Source organism: Narcine bancroftii, chromosome 3 (genome assembly GCF_036971445.1).
Source record: "Narcine bancroftii isolate sNarBan1 chromosome 3, sNarBan1.hap1, whole genome shotgun sequence".
Classification (NCBI taxonomy): Eukaryota; Metazoa; Chordata; class Chondrichthyes; order Torpediniformes; family Narcinidae; genus Narcine; species Narcine bancroftii.
In genome coordinates this window covers 157361771-157376336 of record NC_091471.1, presented here as the reverse complement: position 1 = coordinate 157376336, position 14566 = coordinate 157361771, and the positions used below count along the sequence as shown (strand labels likewise).

Below are 14566 nucleotides of genomic sequence, written 5' to 3'. Positions count from 1 at the left end.
AAAAAATTCTGTTTAAATTAATGCCCATTTTCAAGGTTTGCACTGGAGAGAAGAAAGAATTGCAAGTGAAAACATTAAAATTTAGATTCTTCAAATCCAAGCAAAATGTTGGACATTTGCAACTTTACTGCTAGAAGGGAGAGAGAAAGCAATTAATACTTTTTTTGCTTTTAAGAATATTTGCACAAAGGCATTGCAAATTTTTAGCTCCTGACAGCACTTGGAAATGACATGCATACATTGTTACATGAGAGTTGGGAGTAGTTTCAGGCCACTTGACTCCTGAAGCCTGCTGTTCCATTCAGCAAGATCCTACCTGATCTCATGACCTCCACTTTGCATTCCCATTTAATTCCTGTCCATGTTCCCCTTTACTTATCAAAAATGTATATACCTCTGCCTTAAAATTATTTAAATGCATACTGCCCTTAGAGGAAGAGAGTTCCAAAGCGTCATGATCCTTAGAGGAAATTTAACTTCCTCTGTTTTAAATGGGTGACTGTAGTTTTGAATAGTGATATGTGGTTCTTGATTCTACTTCATGGAAAAGCATACATCCTATCCGATCCTGATCTCTCATGATCTTGAATTTCATTCAGATTCCTTCTCACACTTCTAGCGCCAATGGATGTGTCTCGCTTGTCCAACCTTTCCTCTTAAAACATTCCACCCATTCCATATTTGTCCAATAAAATTTCCCTGATTTGCTTCCAATACTATATTGTTAAAGACGCCGATACTCTACACAATATCCAGATGTTGTCTCTCAGTGCTCTATATAACTGAAGGATAACCTCATGACTGTTGTATTCAATTCCCTTTCTAATGAACAGTGTTCTGTTAACTTTCTGATTTTGTTTTGTACCTGCATACCAATCTTTTACCATTGTTCCCAAGGCATCCTGATTCCTCTCAATTTTCTCATTATTTAGATCTTGTTACATTTGTAATATTATCAAAACCGTTGACTTCAATTTTTGCCATATCATCCTTCATTTGTTAAATTGTTTTTCTATCCACTTAATCAATGTGTGTTATTTGTGGCTTTCTGACATACTCTTCACAGCTTGCCTTTTTGCTTGTCTTTGAGTGATCAGAAAATTAATATGAATTGTAGAAAGTTGAAACATGCCCAGTTAACCAGCAAAGCCTATCTACACCCAATTGTTAACTCCTACTTCTCCATTTTGCACAAATATCTTTGAAGTCAATTTTTTTCATATAAATTGTTTTACCTCCACCTTTATTCATTGCAAATGCTGCTGCTTTTCCTGAATTCCAGAAAAATTGATCAATCATGATTGATCATAAGACTGTCTTCAGCAAGACTTTCATTGCATCTATATTGTACTCATTTGACAATAAGTTTTTCATTCCTTTATTTTCTTTTCCCTTCCCTAATGTCTCTAATAAAAAGCTGCTACATTTTTAGATATTATTAACTTAATTGTTATGTAGTTTCTTTCTATTTCCTTTTCCATTTGCTCATATCAGATATAATAGAACTGTCCCTGACATTATACTTTTTGTAATTATAACTTCCTAGGTGGTGACTCCTCTAGAAAATTTTCTTCTGTTGTGAATACACCAAAATATCCCTTAACTGTTTGTACTGTCTCTTTATTTGCTAACCTCATTGCTCTTAAGTTTAAAATATAGATCTTAGACCCATTCTTCTCTCTGTAATGTAAAAACACAAGGTTTTAACCTTTGCACTCCCCATGGATGCCTTCAGTATGAGGTCATTGATTTGCATTCAGAAAGGTATTCCAAATTTTGGATCACTTAATTGGTTCAGGAAGTCAAAGCCTGTCTCTGTTCCTTAGGTAAACCCTTTGACAGTCATCATCACATTCACAATGAAGCAGCTCAGATCAATGGGATTCAGCCCAAGGCTGACGTGGAAGAAATGGGAAGATTACAAGAAAAGCTAGAAGAGCTGAGAAAGCAACAAAGCATATTGGAAGGGCAACTGGCTGAAAAGGAGTCCATAATTGAAAAATTGGTACACATTTTAAATCTTTGGCTTGGCTTCGCGGACGAAGATTTATGGAGGGGGTAAAAAGTCCACGTCAGCTGCAGGCTCGTTTGTGGCTGACAAGTCCGATGCGGGACAGGCAGACACGATTGCAGCGGTTGCAAGGGAAAATTGGTTGGTTGGGGTTGGGTGTTGGGTTTTTCCTCCTTTGCCTTTTGTCAGTGAGGTGGGCTCTGCGGTCTTCTTCAAAGGAGGTTGCTGCCCGCCAAACTGTGAGGCGCCAAGATGCACGGTTTGAGGCGTTATCAGCCCACTGGCGGTGGTCAATGTGGCAGGCACCAAGAGATTTCTTTAGGCAGTCCTTGTACCTTTTTTTTGGTGCACCTCTGTCACGGTGGCCAGTGGAGAGCTCGCCATATAACACGATCTTGGGAATGTCCCAAGACATTTTAAATACACTTAATGTAATAAGCAACCTCCTCTTTGGGCTGTGCATGTGATTTTGTGTGTGCCGGTAGACATAAGGAGATTAACACTGTGGCCATTCAAGAGAGAAAAACACTCAGACCCGCAAGCCTGTCCTGCCATTCAGTCTGATAAGGGCTGTTCATTATTGGCCTTGGTTCCTGTTCTGTGCCAGTATTCTGTAACCTTCAGTCCCTCAATCTTTCAAATATTTATCTTCACCTTTAATATATCAAATGAACTGGCCTCCACCATTCAGGGATGGGGAATTCCAGTGATTCAACCCTCAGAAGAAATTTGTATGTGGTCCTGTTTTTAAACAACCGGCCCCTTATGGCACACATGTCAAACTCAGGCCCGCGGGCCAAATTTGGCCCGTGATATAATTCTACTTGGCCCGCAAGATCATATCAAATATGTATTAGAGCTGGCCCGCTGGTCGCCGCGCCAGTATAGCGCATGAACAGCTAATACTACAAATTCCAGAATGCTTTGCAAATGCGTTGGCGCCGGCCCGTCAGCCCGCTAATCGCCCCCACCTCCTCTCTTTACTTCCATTAGCATCTGTGACCTGTCACCTAACTCACATGTAATAAACCCCATACGAAAAATGGCCAAACGAAAGACAGAAAACAGGACCTTTCAAGACAGGTGGGAGGCAGACTATATGTTCCTCATTTTAAAAGACACACTTGTTTGTCATTGAAGCAAGTTGTTATTTTTTTGACTTGTTGGCTTGTGAAAAAAAATACATTTAAAAGGAGTTTAAAGGCTATAGAGAAATATTATTTATTGAATATTTTATTTGTTAATGCTTCTTCTGGAAAGAGTTTAACCAAAACTATTATTAAACATTTATTTTAATAAGAAAAAGTTTAACATTACATATGTTGAAAGAAGAGAAAACATACAGATGTTGAAAATTTTCAATAAATATTTAGTTTGGCCCACAACTTAGTCCACGTTTTTAATTTTGGCCCTCTGTGAATTTGAGTTTGACACCCCTGCCTTATGGTGTTATTAGGTCCATTTGTTGTATCTGTCCCACCAGTGGAAATATTTGATCTAACTCGTCAATGATGATATTTGTACTTCATTCACGCCACTTCAGACAATTAATCTAGCTGTCCCAGGATATCTTTTTGTTTTTTGTGTCTGCTTTGCTGTTTAAATATGGTGAAATCCATTTGATGGCCACTTGTTAAATTATTTTTATTCCCATCTCCCTCATCCTCAACTAACTTAAATCTCTGCCCCTCGTTATTGATTTCTGATGGATAAAATCTCTCATCTGCTAAATCTCTTCTGGCCTACCACTTATTTTATAACATTTGTCTTTGTTCGAAAGAAAATAGCACAGGCCAGACAGTCTATCCTTGGATCAGGCATTTTCCAGCCTTGGTAACATGCTCTCACATTCTGCATGCTTCACTGTTACCACATTCTTCTTCTTCTTATGACCTGAGCTGTGCTCTAGCTGCAGCCCAAAGAGAGCTTTACACAATTTTGTTGAAGCTCAGATCCACATACTGTAAGATTGTCAATAGAAAATCGTTATATTGAAATGAAGACATGGGAGATCCATTATCCAGTTCTGTTCTTGATGTTTGAACGTGCACATTTCATGCATCAGTGAATAGAAAAGAAGAAATGTTAGCAGGCAGAGGAGGAGATGCTGCCATGTCACAGGCGAGACACAGACTGGAGGATAATAACCAGCTCTGGGTACTAATTAGGAAGGATGTTTCTTTGAGATCTCACAAAAAATTTTGATGCTATATCTGGAATGAGGAACCCATGTTATCTTGTGTGGTTAAAGAAGTTGAAATTGCTCTCTTGAGAGGAGATTGAAGAGGATTTGATAAAACAGTTTGAAATTTAAATATGTGAGACTCAGCTTGTCTTGTGCACAAGAGTTGGTTTGTTCAAAAAAAAGTGATTGATGAAAGAAACAATAAAAGGAGAGATGAGGAGAATTCCTGAAGTTTGTGAAGATCTGGTGAGTTTGTGTTTGGTACAGCACAACTCTGATTCTCCAAAATGGTCGGGACCGGGCCTGTTTGGATAAAGGGTTTTTTTGGAGAACTGGTCATTTTTTTTAAAACCAGCCCAGTAGCAGCAGCAAATCAGTTGTAACAGTGTTGAAACAACAACAAACAAGGAAGGCTTTTTAACCATTAAAAAAATGTTTAATTCTCACCAAAAAAAATGCTGTCTGCTGCTGATCACCGAGGCCCCGCTCCAGCTTGGCAGCCCAAGAACCCCAGTCAGTTTGGCTCCATAAAATTTTCAGATAAATGAGAATCTGATATTGGATAATAAGAGTTGTACTGTATTTGATTTTTACCTATTAACAAATAGATTACAGGTAAACAGGAAAGTCGGCAGATTCTATGATTGTAGTGCAATACGCAAAAGTGCTGAAGAAATTCAGCAGGTCACACAGTGTCTATAGGAAGCAAAGGAATATAATCAGTGGTTCAGGCCTGAACCCTTCATCAAGGTATGAGCAGAAAGCAGCAGATGCCTGAATAAAAAAAGTGGGAGGAGGGAAGGGGCAGAGGGAGGAGCACTAGCCAGCAGGCAAGAGGTGGATAAGGGTGGAAGGGTAGAAGAGAAGAAAGCTGAGAAATAATAGGGGCCCTGGGTAGCTCTGAATGGAGAGGGAAATAGGTGAGGAGCTGGAGTAAAGCAGAGAGGGATAGGAAGAAGGAGAGAAGAAACAGGGGAGGGGCCTAATGGAAACCGAAGAAGTCGATATTAATGCCATCTAGTTGGAGAGAGCCCAGACGGTATATTCGGTGTTGATCCACCATTTTGAGGGTTGGCTTGGTTTTGCAGTGCATGAGGGCCATGGACAGACATATTAGAGTGGGAATGGGATGTGAATTGAAATGGTTCCACTGGGAAGTCAATGTTGTTGCAGAGGACAGAACAAAGGTGCTCAATGAAACGATCTCCCGGTCTTCGTCCAATCTCTATGATGTAGGATTCGTTATAACGGGAGCACTAGATGCAGGAGATGACCCCAGCAGATTTGCTAGTGAAGTGTTTATTCCCTTGGAAGGGCTGTTTTGGGCCCGGAATTCTGGTGAGGGAGGAGGTGTGGGGGCAAGTGTAACATTTCCTGTGGTCACGGGTAGGGTCTGAGAAAACGATTAGTAGGAAGGAGTCGCGTAGTGAATGGTCCCATTGGAAAGGGGAAGATATAAAGATGTGTCTGGCAGTGGGATCACATTATAGTTGGTGGAAATTGCAGAGGATTGTGTGCTGGATGCGGAGGCTGATGGAGTGGCAGGTGAGAACGTGGGAAATTCTGTCCTTGTTGCATCTAGGGGCAGAGGAGCTAGGGCAGATATGTGTGAAGTGGAGGAGATGCAGGCAAGAGCTGAATTGATGGCAAAGAGGGAAAGCCACATAATTCGAAGAAGTACTTCAGATGTTCTGGAATGGAAGATCTCATCCTGGGAGCAGATGTGATGGGTCAAAGGAATTGAGAGAAAGGAATAGAATCTTTTCAGGGGACAGTGTGTGAAGAGGTGTAATCAGGGTAACTATGTGAGTGAATGGGTTTGCAGAAGATGTCTGTAGAGGGTTTGTCTCCTGATAAGAAGACAGATCAAGAAAAGGGAGAGTGTTGCCTGAGATGGACCAAGTGAATTTGAGGTCAAGGTGAAATTAACAGAAAAGTTGATAAAGTCGACAAGTTCCTTAAGGTTGCATTAGGCAACACCAATGTAGTTGTCAAGGATTTAGGAGCAAGATGCAAGATTTGCTTGTTCTTGAGAGAAGAGGATTGGATCATATTCCTTACTCCTCATCCTCCTGATCTGTAAATTATAGCAATGAGGGATGTTAGGATGGCTAACAGGAGTTCATCTATTTTGGTTCAGAAACCAGGGAGTAGATCATGTATCAGGCTACTTTATTCAGGAGTTCTAAATAATTTTATGGTGTATGATATCTGTCATTGGCAGGTTTTATGATTAGAATACAGTACTGAATTAGCCAACAGGATCATTATTTGTGGGAGTTTCATACAAGATTCTTTTATCAATCTTTGGGAAATTGGGTGCTACTGTTTGAGCTGACCAGGTAAAACCTTGACTCACCATTTGCATGCTGGCTGCTGTTTTTGGGGAAAATTTTGTTTAGAAATTGTGATCTTTAAAATCTAAATGGTAATTTCTAGGCTTGTTTAGTCTCAACCATGTGTGTGCTGGAAAGTGGATAAATAACTGATACATTTGTGGTATGGTTTTTGAACAGAGAACAAATCAGATGAAAGGAAATAAAGATATAGAAGTTTGTATGGAGAACACTGGAGAACCAATGACAGATCTGCACAAGGTGGGTAGTTTTCTGCTTGTTAAAAAACAGTTTGGTATAAATTTGAAACCCATTGAGTTTGGCACAGCAATTAAGTTTTGATCAATAGAACTCATTGAAGAGCTGTGCAGCACAGAATAGGCCATTCAGCTCATCTCACAAAAGAATTGAATTACTTATCACATTCAATGAGATATACCTGTAGTGAAAGGCTTGTTTTGCAAACTATCCAGGAAATGTACTTAAGCAAATTGTCCACTAATAAAACAAAAATAAAATGCAAGGTTTTACATTAAGTCTGGTTTGTCAGTACCACAGGATTGGTTAACCAATGAAAGCCAGAGTTGGGATAAATGGTTATCTCTCTGATGGACAATCAGTGGTGAGCAGAATGCTGCAGGTGTCGGTGCTGGGCTGACAACTGTTGGCAATCTACATTAATGATTTTGGGAGAATGGGGGAGACTGAATGTAGCAAATCAGTTTGCTGATGCCACTAAGTCGATTGGAAAAGCTAAATGCACAGAGCATGTGAAGAGTCTGAAATATATAAATAGGTTAAGTGAGTGGAGATGAAATACATTATCCTCCGATGAAGTACAAGGTTGATAAATCAGATTCATTTTGGAAGGAAAAATAGAAAATCAGATTATTATTTAAATAATGAAAAATTACATCATGGTATTGTGCAGAGAGGCCTGGGACTGCTTTTGCATGAAGAGCAAAGAGTTGGTTTGCAGATGCAGTAGATAATCAAGGAGACAAATGGAATGTTGACCTACATTGCTAGAGAGATTGTATTTCAGAGCAGGGGAGTTCTGTTGCAACTAGACAAGATACTGGTGAGACTACACCTGGAGTCCTGTGTGTAATTCTGGTCTCATCTGGGACTATATTCACTGGAATTCAGAAGAATGAGAGGGCATCTTATAGAAACATAAAATTATGAAAGTGTTTATCAGTTTGAGGAAGGAAAGTTGTTTTTGCTGGCAGATAAGACAAGAACACAGGAGCTGAGGATGGAAATAAGGAGGAACTGTTTTTCCAAAACAGTAGTGAATTTATGGAATCCTCTGCCCAAGGAAGCAGAAGATGCTGCCTCATTAAATGTATTTAAGATAGAATTAGATTTTTGCATGGTAAGAGAATTGAGGGTTATGGGGAAAAGGTTGGTAGACTGAGACTACAGCCAGATCAGCAATAATATTATTGAATGGAGGAGTAGGCTCAACGGGTCTAATGAGTGGCTTCCTCTTGCTCCGATTTCTAATGTTCTTACACAAGTCAAAGAGTGCAAGGTACAGCATGACAAGTACAAAATGCAGAGTTTAAAGAAAAATAAAGTTTCAACAGTTCAAGGACCATCTTTTACCAGTGAGAGATCCATATGTCCGATAACAGCAGGATGAAAAACAGTCCTTGAATATGGAGGTTTGTATTTTCAAGATCATGGGTCTCTGCCCAATGGAAGGAGGAAAATAGAGTGGGGGCGGGTCCTTTAATATGTTGTCATCTTTCCTCAGACAATGGGAAATGTAGATGGAGTCCATGATTTTCCTGTGCTGCAATCACAACTCTGCAGTTTCTTGTGGTCCACGACAGTGAAGTTCCTGTACCAAGCTGTGATGGATCTGGACAGGATATTTTCTTTTGTGCATCAATAAAAATCAGGGGCCTGCACAATTTCTTTGTTTTGAAGGAAATCGAGATGGCAGTGCATTTTCTTGGCTGATGCTGCATTGTGATTGACTAGGACAGGTGGAGTGTGTAATAGCCTGATACCAAGATAGCCTCTCTCTTTCAACATCATTGAAATAAAGAAGCTGATGCCCGCTTCCCTGTCCCCATCAATGATTCTGAAGTGGTCATAGTAGATAGTTTCAAGTTCTTGGGTGTAAACATTTCCAACGTCTGACCTTGACTAGTTGTGTCGGCCTGACAGTCAAGAAAGCACACCAGCACCTCTGTTTCCTTAGTTAAGGTATGTCTCCTCTGTCCCTTAACTTCTGCAGATGCGCCATTGAAAGCATCCCAGCCAGATGCATCAGAGTGCAATACAGGAGGTCGGAAGAATCAGCAAAAGATGCTGAGAACATCACATAAACCTCCCTCATCTCCAACTCTATCTACATCACCTGCTGCCAAGAAAAGGCAGATAATGTACTGAAAGTCCCATCATACCCTGGCCACACTCCCTACTTCCATTGAGCAGAAAGTTCAAGAGTGAAATTGTGCCCTAACAACTTTAAAGACAGTTTTCTCCACAGATTTCAGGCTCCTGAATGAACCCCTCAACAGTGATGTCACTCTGGAGGAGTCATGTGATGGAGTAGTGGCCGGTAGGAGAATACCAGCCCTCTCCAGAAAAGAAGAAAAAAGTGAAGAAAAAAGTGAAGAAAAGCTCAAGAAACACAAAACACAATAAATAAAAGATAAAGATGTGGAGAAAAGAAAGAAAATGGCACCTAAGAAAAAAAACCCTAAAACAACGGGAAAAAAAGAAGGAAAGACGCCGGAAGAGAAAGGAGAAGGCCTTACTGCATGAGGAAGCAGGGACCCACCGTGGACAGAGGAGCCCGTTCCCCGAGGTTAGTGGAGACCCCACAGGGTCGCAACCTCCCGACCGCGGGACTGCAAAAATGGCTCACTGAGCCAAACAGAGGTGCACAATGCACACAACAAGGAAAAGGAGAACACCGACGGGAGGGGGGGCCCAGCTGTGGAGTGAACCTACACAGCACGACCAGCTAAGAGATGTACTTCAAGCTGCAAGAGAAAGAAAATGATGAAATAAGCTATAAACCCAAACAAAAGTGGGAACAAGATCTAAACATAAAGATTAAAAAATTAAATATGGGAAAAGTTATGCTCCGGAATATGAGAAATATAATAAACACAAGGGTACGCATGATACAATATAATTGGTTACACAGGCTATATCACACCCCAAAAGTTAAATAAATGGGATCCAAAATTATCAGATAGATGTTTTCTCTGTAAGAAGGAAACGTGAACAACAGTACATGCAATTTGGGCATGTGAGAAAGTGAAAAAGTTTTGGAAAGATCTAAATCAGGTATTAAATAAAACAAAAACCAACATACCAAAAAATCCAGAGATCTTTCTTCTAAGTAATATAAGAAGTAAAGAATTAGGCCTCAAACTGGATGAAGCACAAAAAAGATTTATTATGATAGCCTTAGCTGCTGCAAATAAATGTATAATGTCAACTTGGAAATCAGAAGAAAGCAGTGGTTCACAGAAATGAATCAATGTATTCCATTGGAAAAAATAACATATAATTTAAAAAATAAAGTCACATTCTTTGAACAAATTTGGGAACCGTACATGGAACACAACAGAGAGGGCCTACCGCGGACCTCCACCCCCTAAAATGATAGAACGAGAAGAAGACAAAATGAACTGATCCAGTGTGTAAAAGTAGATGACACAATTTTCTTGTTTATTTTCATTGTGTGATGACATTGTTTAATGTATCATATGTGTTGAACGTGGAATGGGTGGGGGGGCGGAAGGAGGGAGGGAGGGGAAGGGGGAAAAGGGCAGAAAATGACACTGTATATTCAAGAGGGAAATGTTTATGTGTATTTTGATTAATATGGTTCATAGTGTGAAAAATAAAAAAAAATTTAATAAACAATGATGTCACTGTGCTTCCAATGTAATAATTTATCTTTTCACTGTAGCACAAAACTATACAACTGTGCTCTTGCTCTTCTACTTGGTACAGCTATATGCATGTTAGAATTGACTTGCCAGAGCACCCGCAAAATCACCTTTCTCATTGAGCCAGATATAATGTGACTTTAAACTTGAAGACATTTCCAGAGAGACACATGAATATTCAAGGAATGGAGGGGTATGTTCCTGTGCTGTTCTCGGATCTATATTAACAATATGGCTAAGTTTTCACACTTTCTCAAAGGAACTTGAAACGTTGCGGATTCTGGTACAGACACAGGCTGCAGAAATTAGCCAGCTTCAGGCAAAGCATCAAGAGCTGGAAAATCAGGTAAGATCATTTGCCACATCTTTCCTGGTAAATGGGATTGCTTGGTTCAAACTATCGAATCAGCTCTGAATGCAGCAGCTCAACCCAGAAGATCGAACATTTATTTGCTGCCATGATTTCTGCTTAAATCCTCTGAGTTTCATCAGCATTGTTTAATTTTTGCCACACATTCCAGCATTTGAAGTCTCCTTTGCCTCCTGTAAAATATTTTGCTAGTGATATCTATGGGAAGTTCCTTTGTGGACAGATGAGGACAGGGACTGCTTTAGACACTTCACTGCCTCACACACTGAGCTTGGTGTAACATGCAGAAAACTTGAATGTCTCATCGTTGACTAAAGTCTGATGTCACTCATTTAGCATAAATAATGTTTGTGTCAGTGTGCATGTTCACAGTAAGGATGTTTATTCAAAGAGCTATCGTATTTTTAAGTATATAACACACGCATTATAGACATATTTTGCAAACCAGGCACCCCCCGCCCCCACAAATGTGCGTGTGTGCACAATACGAGAATATTTTTACATGTTGAAAGAATGCACACAATTAATAGTGGGCATGGGAAAATCGAACCAGCAATTAATAGCAGGTGTGGAAATATAAGCAGCATTTGAAAGAACGTGCACAATTTATAGCGGTCGTGGGAAAAACGTGCTGGCAATTAATAGTGAGCAAGTGGGAAGTTGTATTAAGTGTGGGAACATAATAGCAGCTTTGAAAAAAAAGTGCACAATTTATAGTGGCCATGGGAAAGATATGCTGGCGCAATTTCTAGCAAATGTGGGAATATTGTGGCGACAATAAAAGAACACGCACAATTTATAGTGGCCATGGGAAAGATATGCTGGCGCAATTTCTCGCGAATGTGGGAATATTGTGGCGACAATAAAAGAACACGCACAATTTATAGTGGCCATGGGAAAGACACGCTTGCAATTTATAGCGAGAATGGGAATATTATAGTGAGCATGAGAATGTAATATCAGCATTGAAAGAATTTGGACAGTTTATAATGGGCATGGGAAATTTTGATCTTGCCATGGTATTCTTGACAGAGAAACCCCAACTACAGTTTCTGGTGTGTGACTTGGTCAGAGATTCTGATTTCAAACTTGCTTTGTAATCCAAAAGCAAAATATTGCAGATGCTGTAATTCTGAAATAAGCAAATAACTCAAGTCAGACAGCATCTGTTGAAAAAGAAGCAGTCCACATTTCAGATTCATGACCTTGCATTACAAATGGGAAATAGTAAGCTGCAGAGAAATGAAGCAAGGAAACCAGCCCCTCTTTGTACCATTTTTGACTTCTCTGATGAAAGATCATCAGCCAGAATCATTTATTCTCTCTGTAGATGCCTTTTAAATATCTCTAGGATTATTTTTTCTGCAGCATTGAAGCACACCTGGGCAGGACTGAGATCAATGTCCAAGGGGGATTATTTAGAACACAGAACAATACAGATCCTTCAGTCCATGATGTTGTGCTGACCTACATAAATTCATTCAAAAATCTAAACTTTCCCTGCCTCATACCTCTTTATTCTCCCTATTTAAATCTCCCTATTTAAATCTCCCTATTTAAATCTCCCTATTGTAGGAGCCTCCACCAGCATTCATGGCAATGCTTTCCACTACACTGTGTTAAAAGAAACTTATCCCTGATATCTCCCCTTTCTTTCCTTCACTTTGTAAAGTTGTCCTCTGGTGTTTGCTACTCACCCTGGGAAAAATCTGCTGGCTGTCCACTCCATCTATGGCTCATAATATTATTGACCTCTAAGTTACCACTCATTCTTTTTCACTCCAAAGAGAAAAACCTTAGCTCTGTTCCCCATACCTCATAAGACATGTTCTCCAATCCAGGCAACATCTTGGTAAATCTCCTCTGCACACTCTCCATAGCTTCCTATTGTCTTCCTTCCTGTAATGAGGCAACCAAAACTAAACACAATATTCCAAGTGTCTCATCAGAGTTTGAGGGAGCTGCAACATTACCTCTTGACTCTTCAACTTGATCCTCTAAATAATGAAGGCCAAGATACCATAAGTCTTCGCAACAACCCTTCACAACAAACTTGAGATAGCTATGGATTTGAACCCTAGATCCTGATCTTCCACTCTGTCAAGAATCCTGACATTAACTACATTCTCGGCCTTGAAGATTATCCTTGCAAAATGCATCACTTCACACTTATCTGCATTGAACTCCATCTGCCATCACTGCATCCACTCTATATCCTGTTGTAACTTACGACAACCTTCTTCACTATCCACAACACCTCCAACCTTTATGTCATCTGCAAACTTACTGACCCATCCCTCTACTTCTTTGACTAGGTCATTTATAGAAATCACAAAGAGCATAACTCCACTAGTCACTGACCTTTAAGTGGAATATGTTCCATCTCCTACTACCCTCTGCTTTCTGGAGGCAAGCCAATTCTGAATTCTCATGGCCATGGATCCCATGCTTCATGATTTTCTCAATGAATGTACTATGATGCACCTTGTCAAATGCCTTTCTAAAATCCATATACACCACATCTTCTTTCATAAATTTCTTGTGTTACTTCCTCAAAAAACTCAATTAGGCTCATGAGAGGCATGACTGATCTCCCTGAGAGGACTATGCTTCTCTAAATGCTTGTAAATTCTGTCCACAGAAATTCTCTCCAGTAGTTTGCACTGGTCAATAATTCCCAGGATTCTCCAGAATACTTTTTTTTTTACAAGGGGACCACATTTGCCATTCCCTAATCCTTCAGTACCTCCACCATGGCCAGGGAGGAGGCAAAGATCATTGCCAAAGCCCCAACAATCTCTTCCCTTGCTTCCTGAAGTAACATGGGGTATATCTCATCTGATCTCAGGGGCTTGTCAATCCTAATGTTTTTAAGAAGATCCAGCACTTCCTCCTTCTTAACCTCAACATATTCCAGCACATAAGCTTGTTCTCTATTGACCTCATGTTGACCAAGGTCCCTCTCTCTGGTGAACACTGAAGCAATGTATTCATTGAGGATCTCCCTTACCTCTGCTTCCAGGCACACGTTGCTTTTTATCCTTGTACAGCCCTACCTTCACTCTCCTCATCCTTCTGTTCTTCACTGTATGCATAGAATTCATAAGGGTTTTCTTTGATCCTACTTGCCAAGGCCTTCTCATGGCCCTTTCTAGCTTTCCTAAGTCTTCATTTCCTTCCTGGCTACCATATAATTCTCATGAGCCTGTCTTTTTGGTTTTTTTTCATCTTCCTCTTAACTTGCTGTCTCACATCTTTTGTCAGCCATAATTTCCATATCCTACCATCTTTTTCCTGTCTCTGTGGGATAAGCTTATCCCAACCCCACACAAGTAGTCCCTAAACATCTACATTTGTGATTTTACCCTGAGAGCTTATGGTGGAAAGGTTGAAGTATATTGGGGGAATCAATTTGGTCAGGGCAATCCTGAAGGGGGCTTCACAGAATGAATCAGTGATCGCTTTGTTGAGCAGAATGTATCTGAGCCTACAAGGAAACATCTTAGAACTGGTCCTGTGAAGTTCGACAGCTCATTAGGGATCCTCACAGAAAGTTTGATCACAGTATAATTGAATTTCTTATACAAATAGAGGGTCCAATTTTTTTTTAATCTAAACCCAGTAAATTATGCCAAAACAAGGGAGATTACAAGGAGAACAAACCAGAAACTGCAGATGCTGGAAAACTGGAGCAACATGCTCCAGGAGGTCAGGCAGCTTCCATTGGATGGCAATAAA

The 14566-nt window shown here is 40.1% G+C and overlaps 1 protein-coding gene across 8 annotated transcripts in view; it reads left to right on the top strand.

Moving 5' to 3' along the window:
* uso1 (USO1 vesicle transport factor) overlaps nucleotides 1–14566 on the top strand; it is a 138373-nt gene that overhangs the window by 102661 nt on the left and 21146 nt on the right. For 7 of the 8 annotated variants that reach the window (XM_069925529.1, XM_069925525.1, XM_069925524.1 and 4 more), the window contains 3 exons: nucleotides 1827–2005; nucleotides 6713–6793; nucleotides 10718–10804. In XM_069925529.1, the coding sequence (XP_069781630.1) occupies nucleotides 1827–2005; nucleotides 6713–6793; nucleotides 10718–10804 (347 nt within the window). Of the gene's footprint in view, nucleotides 1–1826; nucleotides 2006–6712; nucleotides 6794–8783; nucleotides 10294–10717; nucleotides 10805–14566 lie in introns of those variants that run through there. The other variant, XM_069925531.1, reaches the window with a different exon arrangement.